The sequence below is a fragment of the Gymnodraco acuticeps genome, unplaced genomic scaffold (assembly GCF_902827175.1).
Source record: "Gymnodraco acuticeps unplaced genomic scaffold, fGymAcu1.1, whole genome shotgun sequence".
NCBI classification, from domain to species: Eukaryota; Metazoa; Chordata; class Actinopteri; order Perciformes; family Bathydraconidae; genus Gymnodraco; species Gymnodraco acuticeps.
Genome location: NW_022989799.1, coordinates 4,288,076 through 4,310,499, shown reverse-complemented (window position 1 = coordinate 4,310,499; position 22,424 = coordinate 4,288,076). Strand labels below are relative to the sequence as shown.

The following is a 22,424-nucleotide window of genomic DNA, read 5'->3' as shown; positions in this document are numbered from 1 at the left end:
GCGTATTTTCACATCCCAATATATTATTCCAGGCAAACACAAAAGCATGTTCATTTCGGACAATAGGGGGCGCCAAAAACACAACTAATTTATATCTCAAGAACCGATGGACGAAATAAATATATTTGGTCATAGACATACTGGCAGGGTAAGTATAAACTGAGATTTAAAGGGTCGCAACCAATGGAAAATGTGGGCGTGTCCTATTCAGTTTTTTCTCGAAATCGAAGGGTTAAACACTACTTAGCCATAAGTAGGGGGAAAAATGAGTTACGGCCTTTAAACTCGGAACACATGTCACAGCCCACAATCTTTTCCAGACTGTACAAAAAAATCGTACGTTTTAGCAAATACGGCTCAGTAGCGCCCCCTATTGTGCGGTAGTCAAATATAGTTCTCCGAACTACCCGAAACTTGGCACAGACATTCCTCATGGAATTGCGGACATATTTTAAAATGGCTTCCATTAGCCCCGCCCCCCATAAAGTCGGCCATTTTGGAAAATGTGCGTTTTATGAGCGTTTTTGCCAACTCCTCCTAGGGAAATGATCGGAAAAATTCCAAACCAGGACATCCGCCCATATCCAATGTGATGCTAAATTGCGAATGAATAGTCGACCGCTTGACACAGCGCGGGGCTCAACTCCCGCGGCGGTCGCCACCATGCCTCGATTGCCGGCCGGCAAATCAACAGGCATGAAGGGGTCTTGTCCCGACAGGCTAGCTTGGCGCGCTTGCCATCGGCGGAGGCTCTTGGTGGTGAAGCGGGCACAGTGTCCGCACGAACCGGGGGCGTCGATAGCCTTTCGAGCATGTTCCAGCCCAAGGCAGGACGAGCAGACCTGGTGTGAGTCCGTGCTCGAAATCTTGAACCCGCAGCCGCAGAGTCGAGCCTCCGAGCCTCCGTCTCCTCTGGTGTGAGGGAGAGAAGGGTCCATCCTCGCTCGCCAGGGTGTCGACGTGGAGGGACAAACCAGTAACAGGTATGTTACCGTTTAAAAAAAAAAAAAAAAAAAAAAAACCTTACCGTTATTTAGGAAAAAAAACGACGGGGCAGATTTAGTATTAACTGGTGTGTTAATAAATCAAATATTTGTGCGAAGCAAAAGTAGCCGGCAAGCGTCCGGCGACCGAAGGTTAGCTTGTGGTTCAGTCTGTGGACAGTTAAGCTAGCCCGGCTACTGATATTTTTGAGATGTGCTCCGAAGCGAGAAGAGGTGTTTGAATGACGCTGCGACGTAGCGCAAGCTACTTAAAGGGTGGGTGGAATCCCTGACGTAGTCGTCAAGATCACCAGCCAATCAGGATTGGCATAATGAGATTGATGCTTCTGATGCATACGCGTTGAGGCGCATCCCATAGTGAGACATCGAACGGAGTGTTATGAATGAGAACTTGCAATGTGTTAACAGAAAATGTAAAACGGGTGAATTAAATGTAACAAACAGAAACATGAGCACCAAGTATGCTCCCATCCATATGAAAACATCCACATCGATTTATCACACAACAGGCAGGCAAGTTGAGTTCTCTGATGTGCTCTGGACCTTTAACTGATAAAAAAGAGGGACTAAGATTAAGTTAACACAAGCACTGTAAAACTGAAAGAAAAGAGAGAATCCTGCTACCGCGTAAAGGCGCTGTAACTGTGCAATTATCACTCAGGAACCCGACAGGTGAAGTTTGAGCTCACCTGGCGTGTTCTAAGATTTTAACAGATAAGTGACAGTTTAACTTTACTGACTTAACATGCGGTAGAGATACTAACAAAACTATACAATCAATGCGGGTAAATATCTAAATAAAACCACAAGCGGTAACACTGATTGGCACAGTTAAAACACGGCAGACTCGGCGGTCCGTCACAACAGTAGCATGTAATGCAAACAAAAGATCAACATGAAGTTGATAACACACACTAATAACCTATATCTGCCAAGACACGAAACCTCGTACATGGAACCGTTCTTGGTAATGATTATATGGGTGCGTGAAGTCCGTTCACTATGCGGCGGATATTTATTTCACTCGGCTCGGGCACTGACGGAGCCGTTGTCTCGCGTCCGAGAAATAAACACAGCGGCTGGTCCTCGTTTCACCACGTAGGAAAACAGCAGAAAGTCGATTGGAGTTAAAGAGAGCGGGCTCTAGATTATCCTTCTGCGCTGCGATGCGTGCATGGCTTCCTTCTGCAGGTAACGGGTGACGCGCTCTGGCAATTGGTAATTTCCCTTTTTTTGTATACAAAATTTGTTTTTGCACACTTATTCCTAGTGCCTCGCCTAGGGTTGCCGACCCCTAGTTTACAGTGTTTGACTAGGCAGTGTACTAAGGAAAGTATTCTAGTTGAGACACAGCATCACTATGTTTAGCTACGCTAAGCTAATCACCACCTTTTTCTAGCTTTAACCATACTGCAACACATTCTGAGCCACACTCCTGGCATAGTAGGACTTACAACATCTGGATTTTTTCGCAAGTATTTGAAACCTTTGCTTTTTCTTTGGTAGTAAGACAAAGACATACATTCAATTGACCAGTTTCCAGCACTACCCAAATCCAATTAATTTGACAGTGAGGTGTAGTGAGGCAAACAATGGATTGAAAATGGAAATTGGAATTGGAAATGTTGGAGAAAACAACCTGCTTTCAGGATGGGAGGATAGGAGCACCCCCGCAGGTCAGCAGGGTGCTCTGGGGAAGAGGAAGGAAGTAGGTGTTGCAGAGAGGTGTTGAGAATCAGGAAGACAGGATGAGCATCATCTCAAACAGCACCCCAGTGAGGTGTCAATCACACACCGGCAGCAAGCGGCCCTTCATTCCACCGCCATGCACTATTGATTTTTTTATCCTGCTGCCTCTTTATCCCTCACCATCTCTGCCTCACACTCTTTCACCCCCCATGACTGCTCTCTCTCACTCTTGTTATCTCCGGCTGTGATGGGGAAATCCACACTATACACAAGACTACAGCCTCTCTTTAAAAAAAAAAGAAGTCTGCTTAGCAATGAGTCCTCTGACATATTTTCACCATAAGCTTGACATGCACTGACACAAAAATTGACATTTGTGTCTTGGGCGATTGACAGGGAGCATCGAATGCCTTTTCTCTGATGGCGACACACACACTTGCACACACAGAATAAAGCAGGCAGGGATAGAAAGAGATAAAAAAAGAGCAGCCGAGAGAAGAAGCTTAACATCCTGAATTGGTTTCCCTTCAGGAAAAAGGCCTCCAATGTATTGATAGTAGAGGCAAACGCCACGGATGAGGAGATGGGTGGACGGGGTATATGGGAGCACCGAACCTTAAATGCATCAAATTGATTCCCTCCATTCCCCTAGCGAGTTAACATTTCAACTAAAAGAGCTAACAAACAAAAAGCAGTAAAGATCATACATGGGTCAAACTGTGCTTGTTTGGTTTAGATGTGTGACAACATCTTGTTGGATTTCATACTATATTCATTCATTTGAAGGCTTTTGTACTAGGTAACTTGCATTCTTCATGAGGTAAACTTGACAGATACACAAAGAAAAACATTCAGATTTGGGTACTTCTTCATTAAATATATCCATCCAGCTGTTACCCGTGTTGTAACTCTTTTCACCGGTTTCTCTGACCTCCTTTTATGTTTTTTTTATGCATGCTGCATGGCGGGCTGCTGTGCGAACTTGACTAGCAGGCGAGTCCGTGATATCTGGTGGCGGGGGGTAAATCGGCGTGCTATATCAACTTCCTCCACACCAAGTCTCCCTACCATCACTAACTCTTTATTAATTAGATGAACGCATATGCAGAGTGGGTTTTTGAGCACGGAGCAATGACTCCATGCAGCTGCTAAAACAACATGACAGGTTGACAGACCTTCTGCAGAGAGTGTGTGTCTGTGTGAGAGGTATTATTATTTTTTCTACAGGTGAGATCATTATAATGGGGTGTTCTGCTTGAGTGTGATTTTGCTACTAGATACACTAATGCAATTATGTCTCCATAGAATAAAGATCTTCAAAAATGCATCTGTCTGATGATATATAGATAACATCCACTGGCTTTATCACAAATATTTTTTCTGAAAACATCTGCCTCTGCACCATGCTGAAATTGAGGTCAATGAGTGCATTGAGAGTGATCAAAACAATAGTATAGTCTTTAGCTTTTTTTAGACTGCAACACTGGAAACAAAGACAATATGTCAGAAATGGACATTGTCACTGGGATTTGTTCCATTTTGGATGTTGGTATTTATATATATATTTTTAAAGAGGTATAGAGCTCAGTAAATCCTAACACTGACCTTTTTAGGTGACCAAAAGATTACTATTAACATCCACAAATTGATATCAAACTGCGAAAAACGTAATTCTATAAGATAACCTCTCAAACAAACCCTTTTTTATTGTCTATTGTCCTCTAAATTACATAACATTTTACAAAGAGAACTTCATGCTATATTGAAAATAACTTAAAACTCAATATAAAAAGTAAAGTAAAAAATTCAAGTAAGAAGTAGGAGGGTCATTAGGCGCTTTCACACCGGAGTACTTTTCCCCGTACTTTTCCCGTTTAGTTCGGATAGTTCCTGGGATTTTGCGTTCACACCAAAAAGAGAACTTAGGTCATGAGAACTTTTACCCCCTTTTTAGTGCCTGCTAAAGAGGTGAAAAAAGTTCCAATTTCTGAAGTTGTTTGCGGCCTGCCAGTAAACCTAAAGCAGAAGAAGAAGAAGTGAAGTCAGCGGCTTCATTTGCGTAATCTTCCCTCAGGGAACTTATTCCGGTGTGAACGCGATTGGCTCTTAGTTCCATGGGAGTACTAAGTGCTGGGAACTAAGTGCTGGGAACTAAGTATGGCAAAGTACTTGGTGTGAAAGCGGCTATTATTTGGTAGTCCTCTATACATTCTGAGTCATTCTTTACAATCGGTTGAGTCGCCCTCTGCTGGACATGAAGCGAATGCAAGTGACTTCCACATCAACTTTACTTTTAAAGATCCCATGTCATGGCCATTTCTACTGATGATATTTCCATTGTTGAGGTCTACTAGAATAGATATAAATTGTGCAATTTTCCAAAATCACATTGGTTCCTCATACAGCATCTCTGTATAGTATGTGTATTCACCAGGTATTCACTCTCTGTCCTAAACGGCTTGTTGGAGCTCCTGCCCCCCCCCCCTCCCTGTGAGCCCAGTGTGCTCTGATTGGTCGGGATGTTGCGAGGCTCGTTGCGAGGCTCGTTGCTGCTCGCCGCTGCTGCGAGGAGCGGACAGGTTTCCGGGTCGGCGATACAGCGAGACACAGCGAAACTCATCCTGAGCACACACAAACACTCACAGCCGAAGTAAAAACAATAAGTGTGGCTTGATATTGAGTAAGAAAAAGGTTTATAATGCTGTGAGAATGGGTCTGCGGAGAGCATTTCTCCGCCATCCCAACTCGTCTATTACCAGCGTTCAGGGAGCTCTATGCAAGTCAATGGGACTCCCTGTTAGTTAGCCAAGGGATCCTGGTGTGTGAGGTGCTCCGCGGATTGGTCCATGACCATTTGTACCCAGGAAGCAAACAATGGAAAATGAGAAATCTCCAACGAAGCGTTCTGGGGCAGCATAGTCAGGTCTTTTCTGTGTTAGAGTTTTACTCCCTACAGGGTGTACTTTGAGGGTTTGTGACTCTGCAGACCGTTTACATGCATAAAAACATTCATAACACACAAAGGGACGGGTAATAACCAGAAAAGCATGACATGGGCCCTTTAAGACCTTCAGTTTAACAGAGGTTGGAGCTTGACTCGAAATAATACATAATAACAAACGGTGTATTGCATCTTTAATTAAATACCTGTGTTGTTTCTGTATGTGGTTCCAAATTAAGAACACAAGCATGCTGTGTATGGGATTACATCTTAAATTGTCTCTCCTACCTCCTGCCTTTATGTTTAGCGAAAAAAGGAAAGAGTGTGGATGTTAGTAGGTTGTTATTTTGTATCAGGTTTGAAACATGTGTTGTAGTCATTGTTGCCAAGGGGAATCTTTTGTTTGGCTCACGGTGTACAATGTTTATGCAAGTATTGAGGGTTATTATTTTTGGGTATTTTAGCTTTCCCTTTGCTTATCAGTAGCGACCTTCAAGGAACACTATGCCACCATATTGTCAGGGACCAAGCAGTAAGGCAACAGGACAAAGGAGTTGTTTAAAGAAAATGGGTTTGTTATTAAACCAAAAATTCAAAAAACATTATAAACCAAGATTTCTTAATAACTAGCCCTATACAAGTGGTCAACAGAAAAGAACTCTGATAGATATACAAGCAACTCAACTTGTGTTAACTGAAAAAAACAACCTGCCACAATGACGCAAAAGGGAACATATCTATAGCGGCTTGGCCAAACCAAATAGAAGACAAGAGGTAATTAAGATTAACAGCATACACAAAGACATTGACAAAAACCCCTTTGACATGAGCACATGGTTTGTCCCAAATTGGCTGCTGGCAGTATTTATGGGTTCTCAGCCCTCAGCCACACCTTTTGCTGAACCAGGAAGTAACCTCTCCCAACCACCACGGTAACTCAAAGAAAAATAACATTATTAATACAAACAAATACCTGTGCTAACATGTGTGAAAATAAACTAAATAATGTCAGGTTTAAAGCAAGTAATGAGGTCACTATTTATATCAGAAGTTAATTATTTTTTGGGGCTTCAGTGTTTTATTTCAGATCATGAGCTGTGAGCCCATTTAGTCTTAACATAGTTATTAGTGCAGACATTTTATAACAATTGTATTTTATACATACAGGAGCTCAACATAAATATGTGATTTGTGTCATAATCCAGCACCGGGATATTGTTACTTTTAAGTGATTATGGGGCTGCTGCCAGAACATTTGCTCATGTTTTCTGTCAAGTAAACTAACCATGGCTGAAATAGATTGTCTTGTGTTGATAATCTTGATAGGTGTTAATTGTTGACTGCAACTAAATGAGGTAGAACTATCGGAGGTGAGGGTGCAGTGTTATTGCTTTACCCTGTGTGGATGTGGCCATCACACACATGTAGACAACTATTTGTACAATGCACATTAACCTGGCACAACTCAAGCACGCCCCGTCACCTATCCAATAACAAGCTTCCTCCTTCTGTTTGTGGCATGCTGTGCAGAGAGCCCAGCTGTGTGTGTTTACTAGGATGTAAAGGCCCTTTCCTTGTGCTGTAGTAAACGGGTCAGTGCGTCTCCTGGGTGAGCTGGTCTAAAGTCTGCTGCTCACTGACCTGAGGCCGCATTTCTGCACATGACTGCGGGTGGTGCACTGACCTCAGATTGCTAGCTTGGGCGAAGAGGAAACCAAGGCATGAATATGTCCGACTCTGCCCTGAGCTCCGGCTGCATCGAGTCCAGGTCATGGTTTTAGAATTGCTCAGCCTAGTCCTTGTAGAGGCTTATAGTATTTGCCTTTAACTTATTTTTCTGGTATTTAACTGAGATGTATTCCTATTACTGTCCTTCTTTTCACCCTCCTTATATGGTTTGAAAGGGCAGTGTAGTTGCAAGCTAGAGTTAGCATCATAAGTACAGAACTGATTTATTGTCAAGCTCTTCGCATTATGTAATGTTTAAAGAGCCCATGGCCATTTCTACTGATCATAATTCCATTGTTGAGGTCTACTAAAATAGAGTTATATTGTGCAATTTTCCAAACTCACATTGGTTTCTCAAACAGCATCCCTGTAAAGTATGTGTATTCACTCTCTGTCCTAAACGGCTTGTTGGAGCTCCCCCCCCCCCCCCAAATGAATCCCTATAGTTTGTATAGATTGCTGGTAATCAGCTTCAAACACCTCACTGTTCCCAGAAGCAACTTGATGGGGCTTACAGCTAAATTGCTCCTTTTTGTAGTTGCTTGCGTAAGATGCTAAACGATGCTGATGTGAAGGCCGCTTTGTATTGGTCAGTATCTCATCACTCAGCTGTAAGACTGAGAAACAACAATTGGATTAGCACAGGTGTAAGAGTGATGTAACAAACGATGCCTGTTTCCATGTATGTGCTTTAGTTTCTGGGTACAGGTATTGTTCAAGCGGACGTTTGAAAATAACAGTTCTATTGTTGTCAGTCACCTTTTCCCTACTATGACAAGTCAAATAATCTGCTGTAAAACAGGACTTTTGCACAAAACCTGAACAGCATGAAAAGACTGTCGAATAAGGTAAATGGCCGGACGTTAATTAAACATTAGAACAAAAAGTTGACGGAGCGAAAGGCAGGAGCGAGGGGTGGCGGTTGGGCTTCATTTAACTTTATTTGAATCTATGTAGCGAAAACAGGTTGATCTAGTTCATAAAAGAACACAAGATTGAACAAAGAGGTTTGAGGATTTTGGTACATTTTCTGAGAAGACAAAGATGACAGTTTCTCCATCAATGCAGTTAGATAATAATAGAATAAGTGGGTTGGAAAATGAGTTCTGTAGGAGCCGTACAGTGTAATATCGCACCAATTAAAACTACAAAGTAAGATGGCGCATCAACAATTAGAGAAAATATACACCACATAAATGCAATTATCACATTACCCGCATTTAATTGTGCACATAATCCAAAATGTTTCGGGGTTTTGGCAGGAAGTATACCCTGTGGATGTTCAAGCAGCAACACTTTAGTATTTTCTGTTACATGCTTCTATAAATGAGCAAAAAGTGATAATTGTGTTTAGTTACTTTTCATTGAAATTTGTTCTGTACTTTTTCTTGTTTTTGTTTTTGTTTTTTTTAGCAGGTGGCTAAAAGGAGAACCATACCTGGTACTTCTCTTTAAAGAATTCAACCATCTTCTTCAATAAAAACTAGCTTCATTTCTCAGAAAAGTGCTGCCTATTAGAAATAATGAGAGTTCTGAGGCACAAAGCCCACCTGCAGCTCGGCTACATTCAGACAGCAGTCTCTTAGCCCACATAATGATATCACCTGTTTAGCTCATAAATGGCTCTATTGATGATCCAACTCTCATGTGGTGACATGTTTTCCTTTCACTTGGTTCTGCAACAGTAGCTTGTCCCTTCAGCACAAATATCCAGCTGCAAGCCAATATCACAAAGTGTGACGGTGATGTATTTTTTCTCGTTTCATTCTCTTAAAGTGAAATAACTCATTAGGGTTTTGTGGAGATAGTGCCACCATTTGGCAATTTGCAAAGCACAATGCCTAGATTGCAAATCAATCTTTTATTGTGATTAGTTTTAAATGTATTTATATGTTTTACTTTGCTTTTTTTACACTGTACAAATTACATGCTGACATTTGTATACGTGTTGTACACTAGATTAAATCATTCCTGTTTTTCATCGACACTATTAGGACTTTTTAACTGGTATTTATAATTTTTCTATGACATAAACAAAATCATCACATTTCACTTTTCTACCCTTAACATAAATGAAATGACCGTTCACTACCTGTTTATTGACTAAACAACAGTGTGGTACGATCCAAATAAAAATAAGTACAGTGAACTAAAATAAATAATAAAAAGGAAAATAATAAAATCATATTTACAGTAAATATTAATAAAGAGGTGTGACTAGAGCTCTGGTATTGCCTGTTTTAATGTTGGCCATCTTTGATCAAACCTGCCTCTTAATTGCATTCTGCTGCAGGGCTGCGGCTTCAACCAGGAAGCTGTTTTCTTTTGCTATTAAAAGCAGAATTCTTTACAAGATAATCATATTTCTATCCGTCAGATCACTATACAGTATTGCCAAGTATACAAAGGGCTGGATCCAGAGTTAATGTAATGTCTAGCACCTGTTTAATCTTCATTTGAATATCTTTCAAGAAGTCCAGGATCTTTGGGCTGTCATTTATTTTTTAACGCTATTCAAAACAACATAATGATTGACCGCTGTGTGATATACCTGCTCAGAGTGAGGTCTTCACTGACTAGGGAATTATAATTAGAGTAGGAACATCAAGGGGTGATGGTAATTTATATATACATTACCATGATTGTTTGTTTCTAATACTGCAGATAAATATATGTTCATGACTCATACAGACACTGACCAGTCGCTAGCTAGCTTAGGAAGAATTTCACTGACAGTAGAATGTAGCCTGGGCTATGAGATTGTTGTGTGTGTATCAAAAATATGATCTACACACTAGAATAAAAGTTCCGATAATTTTGTATGTGTTGATGTTTTGGGGCAGTCGAATCCTGTCCTGAGCATGGTGGGTGTTTATATCAGATGATGTTTCTGAAACACACATAATCTGTTAAATAGAACTTTTATCAAACTGATCATGATGGTTGTTCTGTTGAGATGCTATCAGACACCGGATCTGTAGTGTTCAGTCCAACTGATATTACAATCTATATATTTTCTTTAATTAACAACGTTTAGGTTTCTAAAGTCTGGTAAATGATTAGTTGATATAAATTGCTGATATACTTAGTGACTGCAGTTAAATGAAGAGTCTCACTGGTCAAGAATGTGACTCACCTGCAATTTGAACAGTTAAAGATTGTGCATAATCCTCGATTTATATATTCTCCAAAATGCAGCACTATTAGCACCATTCTTTTATAAATGTAGATTCACAAAATATTAAATTATTTGAACCAGCATTTACAATTTTCATCATGCATAGTTGACTCATTTTCAACTTTTATGAAATATTTACAGATTTTTATGAATGATCTGTAATGTAGATACAATGTATTTAGTTTTTGAAGACCAATGACACAATGCCTAGAACAGTTAAGAAAAGCACATTACTTAAGTGTAGTGTATCCTTTAAACCAGTCCTGCCATATTACAATAACCAAGACGATATCTAATCTAATAACACAATATCGATATATTGAAATGCGTTTAAAAAAAAAATCACATTTAAATTAATTCCAATATGAACCATCTCTTTAGATCTGTTTGTGTCCATCAACTCCTAAATATATATATATACTCTTAACCTGCTTCATTCCTCATCCCGTTAACCAGTTAGTGGCTGATCTTTGCCGCCGACTTATGTGATCACTCGTAGATTCATTCATTCCATGATCCTGACAACAGCCTATTTGAGCATTTTACCATGTTGCCTTCAAGGGAAAGCCCATAGACCCCCCCCCCCCCCCCCCTGAGGAGCCTGCTGTGAACAAGTGGGAAATGACAGCTTCCTGTCTGCTGTTTGCCAGCCTCTAATGTCTCTGTCTGGTCATCCAGGAGGAAACCAACATGCAGCATGTCCTGCTGTAAAGTGACAGAGAAGAGTGATGAAGGTGTGGGGGGGAGTGAGTTCTGTTCCCTGTCTGGTGTCCTGTACGGGTCAGTGCATCTCACATGTGAATGCACACCTGACACATCTGTGCTAGCTCTCACTTTCTTCACTGGGTTTTCTCTCTCTTTCCTTGGTTTGATGTTTAATCCAAAAATGGGGATTCATGCAATGTTATCAGCTGATTTAAAATACTTTATCAGTGGTTATTGGCCTTATAGATGTGGGTCAGAAGGGGCCTGCTAGTCCAACTACTACTACATTTTAGCACTGATTAACATGGTTGAGCACCAAAAGCAGCAATACAATAAAATGATGGATATCTTAGCGATAATTATGAGCAAAGGTGAACACAGTCTGGTGCTGTAGCTCCAGTTTGAAGAAGTTGCTTTCTTTGTATTAAACACATTAAGTTCCATTCAGTTTTACATATTACATGTTATTTTTAGGTTTCAGTTTTACAAAGCAGTAGGAGCAGATAGGCCTGTCTGACTCATTTGAATGGAAGCGATAACAACTGGTAACTTTAGGCGTGTTGGATGGATGTTGGCATCTATGTTAAAACCATCTTTATGTACACAATGTTAGGGTTGAGGTTAGGGTTCTGAGTTTCACTTTTACAGTTATCTAACCCAAACCACGATCTTTCTCCAAAACCTATCCGAGATTGTTTTTTTCCTCAACCTCAAGTTGCCATGTTCTGTCTTTGTGTTTCTGTTTTTACCTTGAAAAGCTTTTCCCCCCCTGGGTTACATTTGTTTTTCCCTCCTGTCTTTATGTTTTCCCACCTGTGTGATTTCTACCTCGCACTGCTGTCTGGTTCTTGTCCATGTTTCGTGTCTGCATTTTCTACCTGTGGATTTTGCTCCTTGTGTTTCGTCCAGTCATCCTGATTTGTCCCTGTTTTTGCTACTTTCCCTTTTATTTTACCTTGCCTGCTCTTTTAGCTTTTTTTTTGTGTGGACCAGCTTTGACTATTTAAAGCATGCTTTTTGTTATACTTGCCTCAATTAAATTTTTGGACCAGCATTTCGATCCTGTCTTTCTTGACACTTCCCCTCCTGTAGGATGCTTTTGAAGTGCTGGCAGAGAGCTATGAATTCAACAACATGGAGCGTCCATGTCTGGCTTTCAGGAGAGCTACGTCTGTTCTGAAGAGTCTGCCCTGTGCGGTGCGGTGCCTGGGGGCTACACAGGACCTGCCCTGCTTGGGGCAGCACACCAAGAAAGTGATTGAGGTAAGGCCCCGTCTACAAACAGAGTCCAGTTAATATGACAATGATCCATCTGTATTACGTGGTCTCATGAAACAGCAGTATTGAGTTTGGCACTCCAGTTTGATTTAGATTCTATAGCCTGGAAATGCAAAGGTTTTCAGAAGCATAATCACATTTCCAAACACGGAGAGCTTTCAAATCCATCTCTGTGTGCATACGATAAATAATGCAACGTTTATTGTGATGGATTGCCTCCATCACCACTCATTTTTATGATTCTTTTGATTACATTTTTTTTCAACTTCATTTGCATTCTTTTGGGAAATTATCTAAAATCAGTCGCTGTCCTGAGAAGAGAAAATCAATCTGGACACTCATGGAAATGCACTGGAAAATGGTCAGCAGTAGTGCTTCGCTAAAATAATCAAAGCCAAAAGTATAGTCATTTCATGTAACATACATTTTTAAAGACAGAACTGACAGTAAAAAAAAATAAAAAATTCGATTTTGTTTTAAAGATCTATGTCATCATTTAGAACCAGTAGGCTCGGGTTAGGTGCCATAGCTAAAGTAGGGAAATAAGAAAGTGTTGAGTGATGGTTTTGTTTTCTACATAGGAATTGTTAAAGAAGAAGAATAAGATGGACCTTTATTGATCCCCCGAAGGGGAAATTCAGTTTTTACAATATCGATATTTTGAAATACGTTGTTTTAAAATTACATTTAAATTAAGTCCAATATTCACCATCTCTTTAGTTCTATTTGTCTCCACCAACTCCTAAATATATATATACTCTTAACCTGCTAAATGACTCAGCCAGTTAGTGGCTGATCTCTGCCGTCGAGTTGTGTGATCTCTCGTAGATTCATTCATCCCATGATCCTGGCTACAGCCTATTTGAGCATTTGACCATGTTGCCTTCAAGGGAAAGCCCATAGAGCAGTGGTTCTCAACCTTTTTACACCAAGTACCACCTGAGAAAATAGTTGGCTCTCCAAGTACCACCATAAGACCAATGTTAAAATACAGTCTATGCAGTTCATGCAGGACTCGGAGGCAAATGTATTCATAATAACGTTAGTTATTGTCAGCCACAGCTACATGTACAAAGGGCAGTCTCTCTCTCTCTCTCTCTCTCTCTCTCTCTCTCTCTCTCTCTCTCTCTCTCTCTCTCTCTCTCTCTCTCTCTCTCTCTCTCTCTCTCTCTCTCTCACACACCACAAGTGAGAATATAAAGAACAAAATAATAACTTATTCTCACACAACAAATGACAACTGTACATACATGTCATTTCCTATACCAAAGTCTGAATGTAGGCCTCCTGCAACAACCTACATTGTAACAGAAAATGCCCTATTGGGAATTCAGTTCCACAATAATAATGAAAGCATCCAGGAGCAGATGAGCCTAAGGGCTAATAGCTCATATTCAGTCTGCTGATGTTTGCTATTGCCATTTATGTGGTGGCAAAGTAAAAAATAAAAGAAAAAAGATAACAATTAAGGACAAGTGCATGTGCTTTTTCAGCTGTTAACTCTGGTGGGCCTCCACCAGAGTTTCCTCTGGATTCGCCCTGCCCAGGCATAGTTCACCATCTTTCAGGTCCTATCGCACGCGCTCACGCTCCACCTCCCCGACTGTGCGGGCCGGGATCCCACCTCAGCCGGCGCGCGCTGGCCCTCACTTTCATTGCGCCACAGGGTTTTGAATGCATCCTCTGACTCGCACGCGTGTTAGACTCCTTGGTCCGTGTTTCAAGATGGGTCGGGTGGGTTGCCGACATCGCCGCAGACCGCTGATGCCTTTTACGTGAGCCGATCCCAGCTCTGGCGGCACGACGAGGTCGGAGTGCACTGAGGACACTCCGCCCCGGTTGACAGTCGCACCGGGAACAGGGGGCCCCGTCCCTCCCCCGAGGGGGAGAAAGGGCGCAGCGAGCACTTTGTCCACGGCCCCGGGAAGCGGTGAGGTCTGGGTCAGTCCGGGTCCTTTTCCAAGTCTTTTATTTTAATTTTAAAATATTTTTTATATTTCAGATTCTTCCGCGTACCACAACCACAACCACAGGTTGAGAACCACTGCCATAGAGTAACCCATAACAGTTCTAAATTGGTTTGAATCCTACTTAAAGGACAGAAAAAAACGTTGTTTCTATAGGTAAATACACATCTGAGTTGACACATATGATGTGGGGTTCCTCAAGGCTCCATCTTGGGGCCTTTTCTCTTTAACTAACATATTATTAACATGCTACCACTGGCTCAGATAATGAAAAACAACTAAAGAAGTTACCATAGCTATGCAGACGACACACACATTTACATAACCATTTCACCAGGAGACTACAGTATGCTCCAATTTAAACACTGAGTAAGTGCATTGAACAAATCAATGTCAGAAATGTCTTCAATTAAACACAGATAAAACTGGGATTTACAAATATATTGAAATGTATGCAGATGATCTAACGATGTAGATATGTTTATTTAACACTTGTAGCACAAGGTTTTGCAGCAAACTGTGACTGGAACACAGCACAGCTGGTGAATCCAAGCTAACGTTTTTTTATCCCCAAGAGAGAATTGGGAGCCAGTTGAAATACGGAAAATACCTAAAACATACAACAAAAATGTATCATATAAATACTAAAATCGTCCGTGCGATGGAACAGTGTACATGAAGTGACAGCATAACTCTGAATTGCATGCTTCCATTATCATTTAACCCTATCATCAGTGATTGAAAAATAATCACCACCAATTTAATACAGCTTAATTTTTTGACAGTTTTTGTGCTTTGTGTTTCTCTGTGAGGGAGCACGATCCAGACTTTCTTTCACTTCAGTGTTTCTGAAATGTTTAGCATATTGTTTTAGCTGGATCTTTCTTCATCTATCAATACCAATGTGCAACTTTCAGATGACACAGAAGTGGAATCTCATCTTTCAGAAAAAAAGTTACTGAAGGCAGATACAAATTCAATTTTTCAAAGAGATATCAAACACTATTTTGAAATTTCAAGTACAAGACAGACTAACAAACACACCAATCACATAGGGCTCAGAACAGTCTCATAATACACACATGCACACAGAAGGATTCACACTTGTATTTCATGATCTGCAAAATGATTCAAACTTGTATTTCCGGATCCACACTTGTGTTTTTCAATGCACACACAAATGTATTCCATTTCATGCATGTCAATAAAATCCAAATACAGAAAAAAGTTGTACATGTGTATTTTTGATCCTCACATATTTGTCTTCCGTTTAAACCCTCTGCACCTGCAAACACAACCCGCTTTCTGTGCACGGATCGCTGTGCATTCGTGTGTGGGTTTTTTGAGACTCCCCTGACGGTCAGCCAATTCGTACTTGTAATTTTTTCTATCTATAGCCAATCAGATGTCTCCTCAATTCTAAGCCAATCACATGAGCGCGCCTCCACGAGGGTAGATTTATTGCGTTCATGACGTAGCGCTTCATGTACGCATTTTGCGCAGTCCGGAGCTGACAGCTCCATGGAGCCTGCCTGCAGGCGCTGATGTCAGGACACCTCCACTCTCAGTACATTGCCACTTTCCGAACAGGAAATGCACGCAAATACAAGCCTTTATATTATTAAGGTACAGCGCCACTTTCCGAACCATTGATGAATGCTTGTGTACACAAAAACGGCAGGCAAAACCGTTTTAAATGTGTGTTTCCTGTGTGGCGAATACAGCTTTATTTATGTCTGTATGAAGTTGTTGTGAGTGTGGAGGGAGCAGCTACAGGTTAGCTTAGCCTAATCGATCAGTGCACTGCGAAGCCAGTTAGACAGTGAACTGTCAACGTGGGGGAGCCCCGCCGGTCATTATCGGCCGATATTCACTCTTAATAGTTTGATCGGTGCTCTCTATAAAGGCCGATCAGGAGAGCTGGATCTGATTGATATGGACATAAACGCGAGTGAAGTATAACCGGACCCGAGAGAGAGATCAGATCAGCTGCTGAGTCTGACGGAGACACGCAGCTCTGCATGATCACCTGAAGCTCCGCCCTCTGTTTAGCGAGCTGACCGGCCTGCGCAAAATGCGTATAGTGTCATGAACGCAATAAATCTACCCTCGTGGGGGCGCGCTCATGTGATTGGCTTGGAATGAAGGAGACATCTGATTGGCTATAGATAGAAAAAATTACAAGTACGAATCGGCTGACCGTCAGGGGAGTCTCAAAAAACCCACACATGAATGCACAGCGATCCGTGCACAGAAAGCGGGTTGTGTTTGCAGGTTCAGCGGTTTTAAACGGAAAACAAATATGTGAGGATCAAAAATACATATGTAAAACTTTTTTCTGTATTTGGATTTTATTTACATGTAGCCTATATGAAACGGAACACATTTGTGTGTGCATTGAAAAACACAAGTGTGGATCCGGAAATACAAGTGTGAATCCTTTTGCGGATCATGAAATACAAGTGTGAATCCTTCTGTGCACATGTGTGTATTATGAGACTGTTCTGAGCCCATAATCACACATGATCGAGCACACACACTGACAGGCATCACATCAATTTATCTCGTCTTTGGGGGGAAAAGTCTTATCGGGTCACTCAGCAATCATCCCCTCACCTACAGTCGCGCTCGGGGCAGAAATCATGGCAAGTTGTCAGGGAAAGTGTGGAGAAGTGTTTGCTTGGAGAGAACGCTGAGTCCCTGCCGGAGAACAAGGTGAGCCGTGCATTCCAACTTCTGACACATTAAACCTAACAGAGTCTCAGAGCGAGTCTCCGAATCCGTCAAATCTGTCAGCAGCACTGAGGCACATTCATTAAACAAAATAGCACAAATGTCCCCAGAGACTGAAGTGACTGCCTGTGAATGACCTCTCCCTGTTGTTGTTCTTAGACCCAGCCGATGAGTTTTTTTGTACCCACATGTCTCTTTGAACAGATCGTGTCTCAAAACAAGAAAATGACACGATGCAAAAAACGAAGTGAAACCAAACAAAGTAAAAACAAAACGGCTGATGCGCCTGTGAACATCGGAGTGACACCGTCAGCAGCGACAGAAGCGTACTGAACATCCATAGAGGAGAAAAGATATAAAACCTACTGACGTGAAAGTCTGGGAGCACTGAGGCAGAGTTGGGGATGAATAGTCAGTATGTGTTTTCTGTGTGTGTGTGAATATGTGTGTCCTCCCCCGGGCAGGGAGTGTGTTGAAGCCTTATACTTGCGTTTGAGGTTAGCCTTAGCCGGAGGCTTGAAATGCAGAGGTGGACGGGTGGATGCATCATTGAGCAGTGAAGGCTGCTTTAAACTGCACTGTACTCACAGTGAGGGTCTCAGGTTCGTTCACTGGTTAATTTATACCAGAAGTCCTCCATGCAGATGCTTAAAATGCACACTGATACTGCTGATAAAACACAAATATACCCCAAACGTTGACTTTAATTAAGTGTATTAAGTTAACCAATTTGAAAGCAATAATTTCTGAAAGCAATCATTTCACTTTTAAATAAAGAAAATGTAGGCTACATTTTTACCATTTCCCCAACTGAAGATAGCTGATATTAACCAGATAACCGCTAACTCACTTTATGCCAGGGGTGTCAACCTCATTTTAGTTTAGTGTCCACTTCCAAATGTAATCTCAAGTGGGCCAAACAAGTTAAATCATAGCAATTTGTTGCCTTTGTTTTAGTGCAAAAAAGAACATTCTGAACATGTTCAAATTGAATAAATTATCCTTTTACAAAACATTAAGATTAACCTGAAATTTCTCAAGAAAAACAAGTTCAACAATTGTATACACAGTGTATTTACAAAGGCACAACGCATTTAGTCTCTGGTATCTGGAACTGAACAATATAGTATATTATTTTATGATCAAAACAACTTGTCCAGATCTAATAATGATCTTACATTAATTTCGATATCTGTGTAGTAATCCTGACCTGAACTGACACACCAGTGGGTTAAGAAAGAAGGATCAGTTATCCCCCCTGCCTTGTGATTGTATAAAATGTATAGATACAAAATACACAATTAAAGTTAATGTCTTGTCTATAATATTTACCCTTTGCAAAGTCATCCTGAGGGCCGGATTGAAGCCTCTGGCAGGCCAGTTTTGGCCCGTGAGCTGTATATTTGACATCCCTGCTTTATGCGTTCACATAATGAAGACAGTTAAAGTGTGACTGGAAAATTAGCAGTGCTCTGCTCAGAGCGGCAAACAATTAAACACGTAACAAAAGTTCCCAACAATAGAGGATGGGGAAAACGTTATCTTGGTTTTTTATGTACTCCATAAAAACGGCATAAATCCTCGGTTTCACAACAACAAAGCTGTTCTCGCTTGAGAAGAAATGGAAATGAGCACACAAGAAGCACCTTTTTCAAGTTGGAACCGTTTTCAAATGAGCAGCAATTTGAAGCCATTTCTTAATTGCTGATGGAACAGAAACGGGGGTAAAAAACATGCTGATGCTGACACCGAGAGCGTTTTTCCTAATATAATCTACTCTTATGTTTTGCAGGAGGTCCTCCAATGTGGCCGTTCGTTTGAAGTCGAGGAATTGCTCTCTGATGAAAGGTATCAGACTTTTAAGGTCAGTAGATGAAAAACAACTCTTTTGCTTCCCCGCTTTTTGCATCTTTGCAGTGAAATCTGATTTGCATTTGCTATCTCTTAAGGACATACAGCTCTTCAAAACGTTTGAATGCTAACCCCCTCCCTGAGAAGTCATTTTAGACCATGTCTTCTTGATTACGTCCTTACCTCGTTTCCTGCCAGCTGTTCACAAGTGTGTTTGGGGTTGGACCGAAGACGGCGGAGAAGTGGTTCTGCAGAGGGCTGCGCTCATTCAGTGACATTCTGACAGACCACAGCATTCATCTAAACCGGATGCAACAAAGTGGTACGTCAACCTCTCAGCAATTTAAGCTCTGCCACTCCACAAATGATAGGTTGATGATGACAACTAGAGTTTGCTTCCAAAAAAAGACTTAAAGACGGGGCCTTGCGTGTCATTTGGAATAATTTTGTCCCATATGAGACTTCTTATGTGAAGTGCTAGCTGTAATGTGTTTTCTCTAGAGTGAGATGAGATGTGACAAGAAGGGAGTTTATAGTGAAATCACAATGGAACGGCCAGCAGGGGTATTTTTAATAAAAACCAATGAACAGTGACTGTGAAGGGGACCCTTGCTGTGGAATTCCCATGAGCGCTCATCAATCAGCCGGGCAGAGAGGGCCATCTGAGCAAAGACCAGGAGAGGGGGCTGATACAGGGGAGAGTTGAGATTTGTTTCAAGCGTTTTTGCATTGAATCATCCTTTATTGCTTTTACAGTTGTATATAATATGTGACCCACTTTATCGAAATCAGTCGGAAGTCGCAACGGCTCATTTCAAAATAAACGTGGATTTGCGTAAAAAACTATTTTTTCGAGGTTCGGGTGTTTTGTTTGATTTTAAATAAACAAAGTCTTGGCTTTCAGAATATGAAACTTTTATTTCCAAAATCACACGATAAATACATGTTTGAAGCTTGTAAAGGGACGAAGACAGGCACCTCTCATTCGCAATCTGCTCTTCCGCAGCGCCGCCCCCCCTCCCTCTGGCTGACATTATGAATGTAAGAGTATAGTAATCATAGATAACACGGCAGGGTCCGTTACAGTTTGTTTTCATCTGATTTCAATTAAACAAAGTCTTGGCTTTCAGAATATTAAACTTGTTTCGGCAAATAAGATGATAAATACAACTTTGAAGCTTGTAACGGCATAATTACAAGCGGAGAACGGAGTAACTTAACGTCACAGCAGGCATAACAACAGCTGGTGTTTCCCGTGAGGGTTTTCCCCAGGAAACAAACACAATACACACAAATACAAAATTACACACACACACGTATACACACACACGCACACACTCGCGAGCTTCCCCCAGACCAGTAATCCAAACGAAAATATCTTCCCTCCGTAGTATTTTGATAATTTGCTCCGCTAATAATCAATCAGATCGATGGATTCCAGAGAAGAGGAAACTTTGAAGGCCTTTTTCTCAAAATGATGACTCGGTGACAGTCATTATATAATGTGACATATTTCGCTTAATATTTGGAGTACAAAAACAATCCTGATATCATTAGAAAGCTAGGAATATCCTCTTTCCAACAGTGTATAAAACTAAAAATGTGTCTTCGGGTCAATGCGACTGATTTTGATAGAGCAGGTCACATATCATTGTTCAGTTTAGTCAGTTCCATATGTCGAGTGATAAAATAACTCTAAAGTGCCTTATTCTTCTGGAGTGGAGTGCACCAGCTGGGCGTAACTCTACGACTTAAGCCCTGTATGCGTTGCGCCCGGGTGTAACTTTTACGCCTAGTATGGAGCAGGCGTGAATCGGAAAGAGAGACTTGTATCCATAGTAACGTAAAACAGGCAAGAAGGAAAATAACTATGGCAGTGCGTCTTGTTTACATGTTGTAACAACGAAAGGGCATTGAGACGAGAGAGTCGTCCGTGATCGAACAAACCCACTGGTTATCTATTCAGTGAGCTGATAGAGAGGTTTCGTTTTGGCAGACAAGACCTTTTTGATTTAATCGAGGAGATCTCCCCTCAACAACAGAACGGATCAGACAGAAACGTTGCGCTCTCCCCAACCTTGCAGGTGCTGATTGCGCTCAGATTTTACTTTAATACTGTGGGAGACATGATTAATGTTCATCGCACAACTGCATGTCGGGCTATTAGACAAGTTTCCTTGGCTCTCCAGCGCCGCCTTAGGAATTATATTCACTTACCAACACAAGAAGAAGCAGCAAAATCCTCCTGGCATCCGTGAAGATATCGGTGGACGACTTAACCGCAATCACATAATAAACAACATACAGTATAGCCCTGTATATTTGTAATATGAACGCTGTTTTTTTGCAATTGCATTTCAATAAGCTCCCATTGTGACCACATATTTTCATTAGGCCGTTTTATAGCCTATTTCATTCAAAAGCACACACAAGAACATTAAATAACAACATTTGGAGAACTATTAACATGAAATTGACATAAAAACAAGTAGGCCTACAACAAATATGATTAGAGAATGGTGAATGACAAATTGTCTTCTTCAGTGATTCTTTGCTGATTCTTAAGAATTATAATTTTGAGTCTTAATTTCTCCTTCTCCAGCTCAATTTTGTCGTGTTCCGCTATCAGTTTTGCGGTCTCCACCTCCTCTTCCTCCGTCAGTTCCCGCTGTAGCTCAGTCAAATCCCTCTTTCTTTTTCGGGGTGTGGGCGTAATTTTTCTCTTCTTTTGGTTTCTGTTATCCATGACTTCGTTATCCAAGTCTTAGCTTGCTCTGAATGGAGGAGTTTGAGTGTTAAATTATGTAGAAGTGTGTTGCTTGGCAACAATTACTGTTTCATGTGTATTCACGTGGACGCGCATCTTAAGACCAGGCGCAGCTACGACCTAGACTAGTCAGGCTTGGTGCACTCGGTGTAAATTCGAATCGCTAAGTCGGACGTAGCTAAGCCCGACGTTAGAGTTTGAGTTAAGACCTACTTTTTTACGCCCAGCTGGTGCACTCCACTCCTGGGCATCTTCCGCAAACTGACATTTTCCTTTGAGTTCAGTCAAATAAACAGAGGATGGAAAATTACGCTGGCCCTGAAGTGCAAGTCAAAACAACATTTCAGAAAACACCACAGCATTTCAGAAAACGCCATAGCATTTTAACTGATACGGAAAGGGTATTCATTTAGGGAGAACACTTCTTGTTTGTGATTGGACGGAGCCAGCCAGAGAAGCTCTGCTGTGATTGGTTGTTTTTGCTGCCAGTCATGAAATGACACTTTGTGATTGGTCGGCACCCGACAGTGCAACATGTCCCAAAACATCAGCCGTCAGCTGTTAGCACACAGCTCACAGCTCC

At 41.3% G+C, this 22,424-nt stretch overlaps 1 protein-coding gene across 1 annotated transcript in view; it reads left to right on the top strand.

Annotated features, from left to right (window-relative positions):
• The window catches only part of dntt (deoxynucleotidyltransferase, terminal), a 195,937-nt gene that overhangs the window by 69,295 nt on the left and 104,218 nt on the right, over positions 1–22,424 (top strand). The window contains exons 4-6 of the mRNA XM_034223875.1: positions 12,338–12,508; positions 19,016–19,087; positions 19,273–19,396. Of these exons, the coding sequence (XP_034079766.1) occupies positions 12,338–12,508; positions 19,016–19,087; positions 19,273–19,396 (367 nt within the window). The remainder of the gene's footprint in view (positions 1–12,337; positions 12,509–19,015; positions 19,088–19,272; positions 19,397–22,424) is intronic.